General features: G+C 39.1%; 1 protein-coding gene and 1 long non-coding RNA gene across 3 annotated transcripts in view; one reads left to right on the top strand and one right to left on the bottom strand.

The window, feature by feature from the left end:
* The first annotated feature begins 7,342 nt into the window (after positions 1 to 7,342).
* Positions 7,343 to 7,843, top strand: LOC117315740. 2 transcript variants are annotated; one of them, XR_004529758.1, is made up of 3 exons: positions 7,343 to 7,491; positions 7,544 to 7,569; positions 7,734 to 7,843. It is a non-coding gene; the product is annotated as an uncharacterized LOC117315740 (long non-coding RNA). The 2 variants fall into 2 exon arrangements; XR_004529757.1 differs by lacking the exon at positions 7,544 to 7,569 and adding an exon at positions 7,650 to 7,675 and having other exon boundaries at positions 7,734 to 7,836.
* A 1,221-nt stretch (positions 7,844 to 9,064) lies between these two features.
* Positions 9,065 to 14,973, bottom strand: part of LOC117315738 (coronin-2B-like) — a 60,613-nt gene continuing 54,704 nt past the window's right edge. Inside the window, 1 exon segment of the mRNA XM_033870091.1 lies at positions 9,065 to 10,476. Coding sequence (XP_033725982.1) covers positions 10,330 to 10,476 — 147 coding nt within the window. The 3' untranslated portion in view covers positions 9,065 to 10,329.

Genomic DNA, 14,973 nt, shown 5'->3' with positions numbered 1-14,973 from the left:
CAGTGTATAAATATCCAGAAGTAGATATATGTAGGAATTTTATAGTGGTTTAAATGTTCATGTCCATATTTTTCCCCAACCTTTTTTTGTTTTTGTTTTTGTTATCTTCTTCAGAAGAAATTATCCGCAGTTGCCCTAGTTCTGGACTGGCCACTACTAGCCCCTAAATTGCTCAGTTAAAATTTTAATACTAACGGCTTATATTTTATCTCCCACATGGGGTAGTTGCCAGGTACTGACCGTAGGCCGGTGGTTTTTCTCCGGGTTCTCCGGCTTTCCTCCACCTCCAAACCTGGCACGTCCTTAAATGACCCTGGCTGGTTTCTTTTGTCTGAAAGTTTCTTATCCTAATGGCTTCAGAGTTTGTAATTTATGAATAGACAATTCAGTTAGTGATGATCTACAAATCCTCAAAAATACAACACTTTTGTAATATTACATGTATGTCTTTTTAGAAATTTTGTTTAATTGAGTGCATATTTTCATAGAATAAAAAAATTTTGGAAAGGGATAATTTATGGAGTGTAATGTTGTATAAGTAAATCTTTAAAAAAAAGATTTCAAAGCATTTTTTGAATATTTTGGAGAATGTGTCCCTCCCTTGACCCTCCCTGATACAACTGCCTATACCTGTACAGTATATGGTATAAGTGCCATCATATTTTAGCTCAATATTTGTTTTTTTTAATTTGAGCTCAATTTTCACCCTTTGACCTTTAAAATATTTTATGGAGAATATTTTTGGTGTGAACAACGTCATACCATTATTATGTAGAGCATTCAACTGTTTGACTGATGTAAACAAATGTATAGAAAAAACAATTGCACCAGACAATATGAATGAGATTAATTAAGATTTTAATTTATTTATCAGTTAACAAGTTGAATGTATTTGTATAACTGATATCCCCCAAATTAATTTATGTTACTGTAAATTGTGATATATTTTGTGTTGCCTTTGACGGATGACATAGAGGCAGCACATAGGCGTTGCTTTTCAAGGTTTTATGTTTAGCACTCTTTCTGACAAACTGTAAAAGCTAGAGCAACCAAACTTGGGTTAAAGGTGTATCATGGATTTATAGCTGAATGCATTACATTCTTTACTAGCATTTCTTTGATTTTTAGCTCACCTGGTCCAAAGGGCCGGTGAGCTTATGCCATGGTGCAGCGTCCGTCGTCTGTCATCCATCAACATTTCCTTTAAATCCCTACTAGTCCTGAATGCATGAATGAATTTTGATGAAATTTAGTCTGGAGCATTATTGGACAAAGGGGATCAAACGTATACACAGAGGGTGTGGCTCCCTGGGGCCGGAGGGGCGCGGCCCAGTAGGGGAAATTGAGTTAAAACATTTAAATCCCAACTAGTCCTGAACGCTTGAATGGATTTTGATGAAATTTAGTCTGGAGTATTATTGGGGAAAGGGGATCAAACGTATAAAGGGAGGATGTGGCTCTCCTGGGGCTGGAGGATTGGGGCCCAATAGGGGAAATTGAGGTAAATCCAAGGGACATGGTATACAGTATCTTTGAAACCATTGGGATCCCAATCCTATAACAATGTATAGCATTGTTGGACATAAAGAGATAAACACAATCATGATGTAAAAATAGGCCCTGGGGTTTTTCCCCACTCCATAACCATATATAGCATTGTTTGACATCAACAAATATTGCCTCAAAGCCTCCCTGATACAACTGCCTATACCAGTACAGTATGGTAAGTGCCATCATAATTTAGCTCAATATTGGCTCAATTTTCACCCTTCGACCTTTAAAATATTTTATGGAGAATATTTTTGGTGTGAATAACGTCATACCATTATTATGTAGAGCATTCAACTGTTTGACTGATGTAAACAAATGTATAGAAAAAACAATTGCACCAGACAATATGAATGAGATTAATTAAGATTTTAATTTATTTATCAGTTAACAAGTTGAATGTATTTGTATAACTGATATCCCCCAAATTAATTTATGTTACTGTAAATTGTGTTGCCTTTGACAGATGACGGAAAGGCAGCATATAGGCGTTGCTTTTCAAGGTTTTATGTTTAGCACTCTTTCTGACAAACTGTAAAAGCTAGAGCAACCAAACTTGGGTTAAAGGTGTATCATGAATTTATAGCTGAATGCATTACATTCTTTACTAGTATTTCTTTGATTTTTAGCTCACCTGGTCCAAAGGGCCGGTGAGCTTATGCCATGGTGCAGCGTCCGTCGTCTGTCATCCATCAACATTTCCTTTAAATCCCTACTAGTCCTGAATGCATGAATGAATTTTGATGAAATTTAGTCTGAAGCATTATTGGACAAAGGGGATCAAACGTATACACAGAGGGTGTGGCTCCCTGGGGCCGGAGGGGCGCGGCCCAGTTGGGGAAATTGAGTTAAAACATTTAAATCCCAACTAGTCTTGAACGCTTGAATGGATTTTGATGAAATTTAGTCTGGAGCATTATTGGGGAAAGGGGATCAAACGTATAAAGGGAGGATGTGGCTCTCCTGGGGCTGGAGGATTGGGGCCCAATAGGGGAAATTGAGGTAAATCCAAGGGACATGGTATACGGTATCTTTGAAACCATTGGGATCCCAATCCTATAACAATGTATAGCATTGTTGGACATAAAGAGATAAACACAATCATGATGTAAAAATAGGACCCTGGGGTTTTTCCCCAACTCCATAACCATACATAGCATTGTTTGCCATCAACAAATATAGGTATTAACAAATAGAACATGAACATTATTTTGATGTTTGGTCAAATCCAACCAGGTGAGCGATACAGGCCCTATAGGCCTCTTGTATGTTTAGCCCACCATCATCAGATGTTATACAGCCACTGTATAGCCGCTATGTTTCTGCACACTTACATGTTTTCTGTAATGGACTTAATTCTATACACCAAAGTCATATCCATTAACGCCTTAAATCTTCAAAATTTAATGTTTTACTTAATAATATGTTATTTTCCATACTGTTGATGTCATTTGATGTTAATGTATGCGCAATCAACATTAGAGATGTGTTCTGTTTCAAATACTCATGAATTTAACAATAAATACCAGCGTATTTATTTCCCTTTTCTGGGTTTTCTGTTTGATTATGGAGAAGTCAACAAAGTGGACACAGTATAGAAAACAAGCTCTGATTTATAGTAGAATGAGTTTTGTAACATATTTTGATAAAGTCAAAGAAAAGACAAGCCAACAGAACTTGTTAATAATTAAATTTTTATTAACTTAACATACATATTGTTGTCACATTACAATGTTAAGTCCAGGAATACAAAGTGGTCATAGTAATCACAAGCATAACAGTGCAAACCTTTAACATGTTGTCAGTTATCGTTATTCATCACAAAGTTTATTGTTTTGCCTATCAAAAGTCCTTTTAAACCAATCTAATTTCTATTCAGTTCAAACAGAAGACTGGAATGATTATATCAATTAATTATCACCAAGCATATATCCTTAACAACATGTCACAGTAAGGAAGTATTCACCCTGAACCATATGTCGCATTAAGGTAGCATACTGCCTTAACAACATGTCATATTAAGGTAGCATACAATCTTAACAACATGTCACAGTAAGGTAGTGTACCCCCTTAACAATATGTCACAGTAAGGTAGTAAACACTCGTAACAACATGTCACAGTAAGGTAGCATACACCCTTAACAACATGTCACAGTAAGGTAGCATACTCCCTTAACAACATGTCACAGTAAGGTAGCATACCCCCTTAACAACATGTCACAGTAAGGTAGCATACCCCCTTAACAACATGTCACAGTAAGGTAGCATACTGCCTTAACAATGTATTACAGTAAGGTAGCATACACCCTTAACAACATGTAACAGTAAGGTAGCATACACCCTTAACAACATGTCACAGTAAGGTAGCATACACCCTTAACAACATGTCACAGTAAGGTAGCATACTGCCTTAACAATGTATTACAGTAAGGTAGCATACACCCTTAACAATATGTCACAGTAAGGTAGCATATATCACCATCAGATTCTCGTGTACAATAAAGATTTACTATGTACTTACTAATGTTATTTCAGGGATCTCATTTTAATTTCGGATGGAAAATTGAAACCTCACAGATAATGAAAGAAACAAAGCTGCCAATTTGAAAGCTTGAACCTATAAATTACAAGTAAGCAACTACAAGTAAACAGTATTGAATTCATTTCTAGCATGGCAACATTTCAACCTGTGTCTGTATTTAAAATAAAATGGCTGATAAAACTTACAGTAGTAGTTCATCCATATTTGTCTCCAAATAGATTTTGAAAAGATTTCACACGAGGCAAGATTTTAAAAACATACATTCAATATTTTATTCTTTACAAATACAACATATTAACAGCAGATGATAATGTGTGTTAATGGAGACAAGTTGAGAAGTTTTCAGACGCTTCAAATAATTATCGGGAACATATTATGAACTTTGTATTCACAAAACTGAACACTAAATACCCCCGGTATATAAAACTGATATGACTTAACATTGATTTTACAAACGTAATAATGGGACGAATTAGTACCTTTTGTTATTGATCCTCAGTAGAGATTTCTGTTTATTCTCACGAGTGATTTCATCCACTCAGTCATCACATAAAAAAACATAATTCAAAACAGTGTTAAAAAATTCATCTAAAACTGATGAAAAATGTACGAAATCAACACATTTCAATAAAAATTTCCCGAAAAATCAATTTGGACAAAAAATATTTTGTGCTTTTGGGGGAAAAAAAATCTTTTCTTCCTCTGATGAATGAGCTGATTTTGATTTACATGGATTCCATCTGCTGCATTGAAATATATGATCGTTATAATCTTATCTCAGATATATAACTCGAACACTACGTCTACTTATACAGGATATACATCATTGTACTATGGCCTGGAACACTATGGAACACACAGCTCTATACCGCCATGAATAATTTAATGGACTATAGTCATAGCAACCCATTACATAATACAACATCTTAAAAATACGAGAGGCCCATGGGCCTTAACTGTCACCTGAGTTATGATATAGTTTAGCATGTTTGACATCTGTGACCTTGAATGAAGGTCAAGGTCATCCATTTGAACAAACGTCGTAGCCCTTCATCCCAGCATCCTACTGACCTAGCATTGGGTCTCTTGGGCTTATGGTTATAAAGAAGTTGTTTAAATATTTTAGCTTATTTGACCCCTGTGACCTTGTATGAAGTTCAAGGTCATACATTTGAACAAACTTGGTAGCGCTTCATCCAAGCATGCTACAAACCTAATATTCGGTCTCTGGGCCTGTTGGTTATTGAGAAGTTGATAATGTAAATTGTTTTAGACGGACGACGCCAGACAAAAGGCGATCACAATAGGTAAAAAAAAAATTGATAAAATTGAAATATTCAATAAAATTAGAATAAATAAACAGTGAATAAAAATAAGGGGAATAATTCGGCGTTTAAATCTAACAGTGCAGCTTCTCACTTTTAATTGCCCTGTAAACTTTACGTTGATCCCTAGCATAACAGATCTGTGAATAAGAAAATAAATATCTTAAAATTCAGTGTTTGAAATATCTATATTGGTTTGAAATGCTGATGGTGAAAATCTTAAAATATCCTGTACCACCCGCACGATCATAAGTATTAGATAGATACAGCTGACTAGTAGTTATCAAATTAATCATGTAAATTATACTGCTGTACAAACGGGAAAGAGAATGGTGTGTACTAATATAGTCTGTAGCAATGGTATCTACGATATTGAAGAGTCACAGTCAATATGAATCTTTAGACATTGATTGTTCTCTCTAAGAAATTAAAATCTGCTATTTCAACTAGTGTGAGTAACTGCTGATAGTAATGATAAAATGATAATAAAAAACAAACAAACAAACAAACTTGACCCTGATTCTTACATTGAAAGTTTTGCCTGCTTGTTCTTTCCTAAAGCCGAATTTGTTTACAGCCAAACCGGCATAAGCTTATTGACCATATTTTTCATCCCCAATGTTATTTACTTTTAACACTAGTTACATGGATCTGGACTAAGCGACCACCTGTCAAATATATGTGACCTTTTAATTGCTTGCCTTTGAAGGTCACGTTTGACAGGACAGCGAATTTTAAGACCACATCGTGCTTATCACATCAGATACGGTAAGCGATGAAACCACATGTAAATATGTGTTATAACGGTATAATGCACATATATCACTATATATAACTCATACACACACACAAGCAAACAGTATGAAATATGTACACACATATGTAACTATAACGCACACACACAAACAGTATATAATGTGTAATATACACATGTGTAAACAGCACTATTAAACTATTATTCACAAAATACTGGAATAAACAATAGAATAATTTATAAGTTAAGATATTGTTAAATCATTGAACACGGTTATTGCATTATTTTGATATTCATCTGTAATTTTAGGAAACACAACCTGACTATATTAAATAACACAAGGCAACACTGACGTTAGATACTTAGAATGTACATGTTTACAGCCTCGCATAAAATCTACTGAATAATGAAAGTGAAGTATATATTGAACAAGAGGAACAGTGGGCCTGTATCACCAACCCGTTTGTAAACTTTGTCGGAAATCATCATACAATTGATTCTATCAACAAAATATTGTTTTTATCATCATCAACTAATTGAAAGATTCTTAAATTTAGAAGTCATTTAAAAGAAAAGTTTTTATATGAAGGCAGATATGGAAGGAACTGTTGGCAGATGTGCCTGATCAGGCGAGGCAAGGATCACAGAATGTTTCACTTACATCACTTTCATTGAATCCAGTATTTGGTGTATTATGAAGATGGGATTAACAAGGATTTTGATTAAAATTTTTTCTCTTACAGCTGGGTTATTTAAGGCCGAAAAATCAGTACATATACACATTACAATTTCGACATACTATGGCAGATCAAGTATCCGATCACAACTGTTGAAAAAAAAAAAAAAAAAAAAACTGGCAAAATTACGTCAGCTATAAATATTATAATGTTTCAAAAATATGAGATTCAAAATTCAAATTGTGTTAAAAAAAAACATGTTTGCCACATACAATAAATTAAACATAGGTATAATGTTTCTGTGAAGACAGATCTAATAATGACTTCAACAGATCATTTTGATTTTTTCGGCCACAAGGTGCAGACCATCGAGCCAGTCAGGGCATTGGGGGGTTTACTAATACAGAGAGAAAAGTAAGAAGCAAAGAAATTATGGATTTACAGGATTTCAGAAGGGGTCAAGATACAGAGATAACTGGGGGGGTCAAGGTACAGAGATATCTGGGGGAGTCAAGGTACAGAGATATCTGGGGGAGTCAAGGTACAGAGATATCTGGGGAAGTCAAGGTACAGAGATATCTGGGGGAGTCAAGGTACAGAGATATCTGGGGGAGTCAAGGTACAGAGATATCTGGGGGAGTCAAGGTACAGAGATATCTGGGGGAGTCAAGATTTAGAGATATCTGGGGGAGTCAAGGTACAGAGATATCTGGAGGAGTCAAGGTACTGAGATATCTGGGGGAGTCAAGGTACAGAGATATTGGGGGGGAGTCAAGGTACAGAGATATCTGGGGGGTGTCAAGGTACAGAGATATCTGGGGGAGTCAAGGTACATATATATCTGGGGGAGTCAAGGTACAGAGATATCGGGGGGGGGGGGAGTCAAGGTACAGAGATATCTGGGGGAGTCAAGGTACAGAGATATCTGGGGGAGTCAAGGTACAGAGATATCTGGGGAGTCAAGGTACAGAGATATCTGGGGAGTCAAGGTACAAAGATATCTGGGGGAGTCAAGGTACAGAGATATCTGGGGAAGTCAAGGTACAGAGATATCTGGGGGAGTCAAGGTACAGAGATATCGGGGGGTGAATGTACAGAGATATCTGGGGGAGTCAAGGTACAGAGATATCTGGGGGTGGAGTCCAGTTACAGAGATATCTGGGGTGTCCAAGGTACAGAGATATCGGGAGTCAAGGTACAGAGATATCTGGGGGAGTCAAGGTACAGAAATACACATATCTGGTGGAGTCAAGGTAGCATAGATATCTGGGGAGTCAAGGTACAGAGATATCTGGGGGTCAAGGTACAGAGATACTGGGGGGAGTCAAGGTACAGAGATACGGGGTTATCCAAGGTACAGAGAATATCAGGGTGAAGTCAAGTTACAGAGAGATCTGGGGGATCAGGTACAGAGATATCTTGGGGAGTCAAGGTACGAGATATCTGGGGGATCAGGTAGGAACAGAGAGATCTTGGGTAGTCAGGGTAGCAGAGATATTGGGGGAGTCAAGGTATAGAGATATCTTGGGGCAGTCAAGGATACAGAGATATCTGGGGGAGTCAATGGTAACAGAGATATCTGGGGGAGTCAAATGTACAGAGATATCTGGGGGAGTCAAGGTACAGAGATATCTGGGGGAGTCAAGGTACAGAGATATCTGGGGGAGTCAAGGTACAGAGATATCTGGGGGAAGTCAATGTACAGAAATATCTGGGGGAGTCAAGGTACAGAGATATCTGGGGAGTCAAGGGTACAGAGATATCTGGGGGAGTCAAGGTACATGGAGGATTGGTGATTGTCAAGTTTAAACTGTAAATAAATTCTACATGAAATATAAGTGATTTACATAATCTTAAAATAAATGATCTTAAAAATGAATTTTGTACACACAAGCAATATTGTATGAATTATTCAGAAATAAACCACAATGATATCTTTGTACACCAATTAAAAGTAATATTTAAAAATTCTGACTTTTCTGATATTCTATAAACTTGAAACATATTGATTAAAAGGAGAGAAAACAAATAAACAAAGAAATAATACTGTTAAAAGAATTAAAGGTGTAACAGAGGATTTCTAAAAGATTGAGAATATCACATTTAAAAAAATACAACGTTGTGAAGCATGCAATTTAAGAAAAGTTTAAGAATCAAATTCAATAAAATCTTAGTACTGTAAACTTACATATTTCAGCTGCAATCTTACTTTAGTGAGTTTTTATCTCTAAATCATTCCAATAAATCTGTTGCAAATTATTGCTGTTAATTGCCAATTCATCATCACCCAAATTGGTTCAAATTTTGTAATGCCCTAAAATATAGAAATTGGAAGTATAGGGTGTGTTAACATCAACCACTTCCTCATTTAAATGTCGACATGTTCATGAGAATAGGGAGAACGATAATCGTTTGTCACCAAATCTTACTTATAGTTGTTGACATTCACATGATAGACCAGTGTCCAATAACAATATTGTGTGGTGAACCACTCACTTTGGTTCCCTGTAGAATACAGACTACAATATAAAATTTTGATATACAAGGCGTAACATGGAATGGTTCCATCACCCCTACTGCCGTTCAAACATATAGAATGAATTCCTCAAAAAGCTGAGATCTCCATTAAAAATCAATGTTTAAAACTCGGATGCTTGCCTCTTCATTTTTTGACTTAAGCAGATATTTTGGTACTGAAATGTTGAAGCACTGATTGATGACGGGAATATAAAATATTGGTGTATTACACAGTTAATCGAACAATACTACAATGCTCTCTCTGTCAATGAACATGCAAGTTACGGAGTGTAGATTTAAATACTTCTGAAACTCTTGTAGGCATACGTTTACCTTAAAGCGCCTGAGAGTAACCATATGAATTATACAGAGGATTAATAAATGTTAATAATGACATATTTTATGAAGGGGTAGATAAGCCTGCATTAGGCCCTGACACCAGGGGGAAAACTGAATGATTATTTTTATGGAAGGGGAGACAACTCTTCATCAGGCCTGAAGAAAAGAGGACACACTGGATGGTAATATTTTATGAAAGGGGAGACAACCCTTCATCAGGCCTAAAGATGAGGGGACACACTGGATGGTAATATTTTATGAAAGGGGAGACAACCCTTCATCAGGCCTAAAGATAAGAAGACACACTGGATGGAAATATTTTATGAAAGGGGAGACAACCCTTCATCAAGCCAAGAGATAAGGTTTTTTTATGAAGGGGCTATAACTCTTCACCGATCCATGAGATGGTACAGATCTTTGACCCTTGACAAAGTTATATGTTCATTTCATACTGTGTTAGACCATGAACTGCTATGAGGTGTCCCCTTAAAGTACTAGCAATCACTCTCCCCAAGGTCACAGGGAGTTGTCCTTCTTCCTGTGTTAGCCCCTGGACTGCTATGAGGTGTCCCCTTAAAGCAATCACTCTCCCCAAGGCCTAAGTGAGTTGTCCCCCTTCATTCAGTGTTAGCAATCACTCTCCCCAGGACCACAGCGAGGCGTCTTCAGTGTGGCCATTTCTTCCTCTAGTAAACGGATTCGCTTGTCTTTTAGAGTTATCTGTTCCTTAAGACTTTTGATTTCTTCCATCTGACTGAAGTAAGCCTTTCGTAGCTGAAAGATAGACAAGTTCGGATTAACACGATTTCTAGCAAATGTCATATTCAAATATTTTAAAGGAATAAAAAACCAAACAAACATTAATCTCCTCCACTACAATGAAAGGTGTGTTAAGTTTCACAAGAATCCAACACAAAATATAGTCATGAAGTGAGGATGTTGAAAAATCTATTTACAGTAACAGTGATCTCATTTTTTACCATACATGGATGATACGCAAACTCTGATAAAGGGCAGTGACAGTTGTGAACATGTCATGAAAATCAGATAAAAAGTACAATCAGTAAGTACTCTGTGAGTAATGTTTACTTCACAGAAACAACTCACCATGAGATCTACTGCAGATCTCTCTTAACTTAACATATATCTACTGCAGATCTCTCTTAACTCATCACGAGGGATCTGCTGCAGAACTCTCTTTACAACCCATCATGAGAGATCTGATGCAAATCTCTTTTCATAACTTATCACGAAGGATCTGCTGCAGATCTCTCTTAACTCATCACGAGAGATCTGCTGCAGATCTCTTAACAACTCACCATGAAGGATCTGCTACAGATCTCTCTAAACAACTCACCATGAGAGATCTACTGCAGATCTCTCTTAACTCATCACGAGGGATCTGCTGCAGATCTCTCTTAACTCATCACGAGGGATCTGCTGCAGATCTCTTAACAACTCACCATGAAGGATCTGCTACAGATCTCTCTAAACAACTCACCATGAGAGATCTACTGCAGATCTCTCTTAACTCATCACGAGGGATCTGCTGCAGATCTCTCTTAACTCATCACGAGGGATCTGCTGCAGATCTCTCTTAACTCATCACGAGGGATCTGCTGCAGATCTCTCTTAACAACTCACCATGAGAGATCTGTTGCAGATCTCTCTAAAGAAGTCACCATGAGGTAAAAAAGAACAATGGTATGGAAATTTGTTATTGAATTACCTCATAGAGCAATCAAATACCAAACAAAACAAAGAGTAGAAATAGAAGTTGATAATATTAGAAGTGACAGATATTCATGTAAACAAACAGAAAATATGAATGAATGTCTCCTGGTTCTTTTGAAAATTATTGTTTGTTTGTTTTGTTTTTTTTCAAACAAAATTGACCCTGTGACCTGAAAAAAGGTGTGGAACGCTCTTAGTGTTCACAACTGGCCCTCCATCCCAGCAAGCTTAGAACATAATATCATTAAGCTGCTGGACTTAATGAACTTTTTTTATTTTGTTTAGATCATTTAAGATGAAAGCACTGCAGCTCACCACTCACAGATACATCTAGACTTTTAACAAGTATTCTGGGAATGATTAGGACTTCATTTTCAGTTGTGGAAATATCAGTTTTTGATGATTTTTAATCAAATGGAAAACTATGAAAATTGAAAAAAATCTAACAAATATTTCATGTTTTTTTTTTTCATATTTTTTTCACTAATAAATTAATGTATACTTATAGAATACAGAAATCATTTGTCTAGTAATGCAACTATTAACAATGACCTGAGAAAATTCATATCAAAATTCAAAAAATGCATGTTTTTTTTTTAAATTTGGAATCTTGCTGCTCACCAGACCTTACTGCAGTAACCATCTGGCAAAATCCCTGTTTACAACACTACAGGATTTTCAGATAATTATATATATAAGCTGTCCGTAACACTTAAGAAGGAAAATCGCAGCTGTTTTAACACATAGCCTCTCATTGTTGTCTGATGATAGTGCTATTGAATGTATTAATTTGTCCTCAGTTTATTTTTCTCAGCTTGGAGTCATGAATGTCATTCCTCGTCATTTATTTATTTATTTACTTATATTTTTAACGTCCTATTAAGAGACAGGGTTCTTTAGGGACGTGCCAGGTTTTTGAGGTCGAGGAAAGCCGGAGTACCTGGAAAAACCCCAAAGACCTAGGAAACTGCCTCACGTGGTTTTTGAAGCCGCAACCCAAAGGTAACGAGGGCTAGTGATAAAGTGTCGGGACACCTTAACCACCCAGAGGTGGAGGGCTAGTGATAAAGTGTCGGGACACCTTAACCACCCAGAGGTGGAGGGCTAGTGATAAAGTGTCGGGACACCTTAACCACCCAGAGGTAACGAGGGCTAGTGATAAAGTGTCGGGACACCTTAACCACCCAGAGGTGGAGGGCTAGTGATAAAGTGTCGGGACACCTTAACCACCCAGAGGTAACGAGGGCTAGTGATAAAGTGTCAGGACACCTTAACCACCCAGAGGTAACGAGGGTTAGTGATAAAGTGTCGGGACACCTTAACCACCCAGAGGTAACGAGGGCTAGTGATAAAGTGTCGGGACACCTTAACCACCCAGAGGTAACGAGGGCTAGTGATAAAGTGTCGGGACACCTTAACCACCCAGAGGTAACGAGGGCTAGTGATAAAGTGTCGGGACACCTTAACCACCCAGAGGTACGAGGGCTAGTGATAAAGTGTCGGGACACCTTAACCACCCAGAGGTAACGAGGGCTAGTGATAAAGTGTCGGGACACCTTAACCACCCAGAGGTGGAGGGCTAGTGATAAAGTGTCGGGACACCTTAACCACCCAGAGGTAACGAGGGCTAGTGATAAAGTGTCGGGACACCTTAACCACCCAGAGGTAACGAGGGCTAGTGATAAGGGTCGGGACACCTTAACCACCCAGAGGTAACGAGGGCTAGTGATAAAGTGTCGGGACACCTTAACCACCCAGGGGTAACGAGGGCTAGTGATAAAGTGTCGGGACACCTAACCACCCAGAGGTAACGAGGGCTAGTGATAAAGTGTCGGGACACCTTAACCACCCAGAGGTAACGAGGGCTAGTGATTAAAGTGCCGGGACACCTTAACCACCAGAGGTGGAGGGCTAGTGATAAAGTGTCGGGACACCTTAACCACCCAGAGGTAACGAGGGCTAGTGATAAAGTGTCGGGACACCTTAACCACGCAGAGGTAACGAGGGCTAGTGATAAAGTGTCGGGACACCTTAAGCACCCAGAGGTAACGAGGGCTAGTGATAAAGTGTCGGGACACCTTAACCACCCAGAGGTAACGAGGGCTAGTGATAAAGTGTCGGGACACCTTAACCACCCAGAGGTAACGAGGGCTAGTGATAAAGTGTCGGGACACCTTAACCACCCAGAGGTAACGAGGGCTAGTGATAAAGTGTCGGGACACCTTAACCACCCAGAGGTAACGAGGGCTAGTGATCAAGTGTCGGGACACCTTAACCACCCAGAGGTGGAGGGCTAGTGATAAAGTGTCGGGACACCTTAACCACCCAGAGGTAACGAGGGCTAGTGATAAAGTGTCGGGACACCTTAACCACTCAGAGGTAACGAGGGCTAGTGATAAAGTGTCGGGACACCTTAACCACCCAGAGGTAACGAGGGCTAGTGATAAAGTGTCGGGACACCTTAACCACCCAGAGGTAACGAGGGCTAGTGATAAAGTGTCGGGACACCTTAACCACCCAGAGGTAACGAGGGCTAGTGATAAAGTGTCGGGACACCTTAACCACCAGAGGTACGAGGGCTAGTGATAAAGTGTCGGGACACCTTAACCACCCAGAGGTAACGAGGGCTAGTGATAAAGTGTCGGGACACCTTAACCACCCAGAGGTGGAGGGCTAGTGATAAAGTGTCTGGACGCCTTAACCACCCAGAGGTAACGAGGGCTAGTGATAAAGTGTCTGGACGCCTTAACCACCCAGAGGTAACGAGGGCTAGTGATAAAGTGTCGGGACACCTTAACCACCCAGAGGTGGAGGGCTAGTGATAAAGTGTCGGGACACCTTAACCACCCAGAGGTGGAGGGCTAGTTATAAAGTGTCTGGACGCCTTAACCACCCAGAGGTAACGAGGGCTAGTGATAAAGTGTCTGGACGCCTTAACCACCCAGAGGTAACGAGGGCTAGTGATAAAGTGTCGGGACACCTTAACCACCCAGAGGTGGAGGGCTAGTGATAAAGTGTCGGGACACCTTAACCACCCAGAGGTAACGAGGGCTAGTGATAAAGTGTCGGGACACCTTAACCACCCAGAGGTAACGAGGGCTAGTGATAAAGTGTCGGGACACCTTAACCACCCAGAGGTAACGAGGGCTAGTGATAAAGTGTCGGGACACCTTAACCACCCAGAGGTAACGAGGGCTAGTGATAAAGTGTCGGGACACCTTAACCACCCAGAGGTAACGAGGGCTAGTGATAAAGTGTCGGGACACCTTAACCACCCAGAGGTAACGAGGGCTAGTGATAAAGTGTCGGGACACCTTAACCACCCAGAGGTGGAGGGCTAGTGATAAAGTGTCTGGACGCCTTAACCACCCAGAGGTAACGAGGGCTAGTGATAAAGTGTCTGGACGCCTTAACCACCCAGAGGTAACGAGGGCTAGTGATAAAGTGTCGGGACACCTTAACCACCCAGAGGTGGAGGGCTAGTGATAAAGTGTCGGGACACCTTAACCACCCAGAGGTGGAGGGCTAGTTATAAAG

This window comes from Pecten maximus, chromosome 17 (genome assembly GCF_902652985.1).
Source record: "Pecten maximus chromosome 17, xPecMax1.1, whole genome shotgun sequence".
Taxonomy (NCBI): domain Eukaryota; kingdom Metazoa; phylum Mollusca; class Bivalvia; order Pectinida; family Pectinidae; genus Pecten; species Pecten maximus.
The sequence above is the reverse complement of the archived record's forward strand: the minus strand, read 5'-3'. Positions and strand labels throughout refer to the sequence as shown.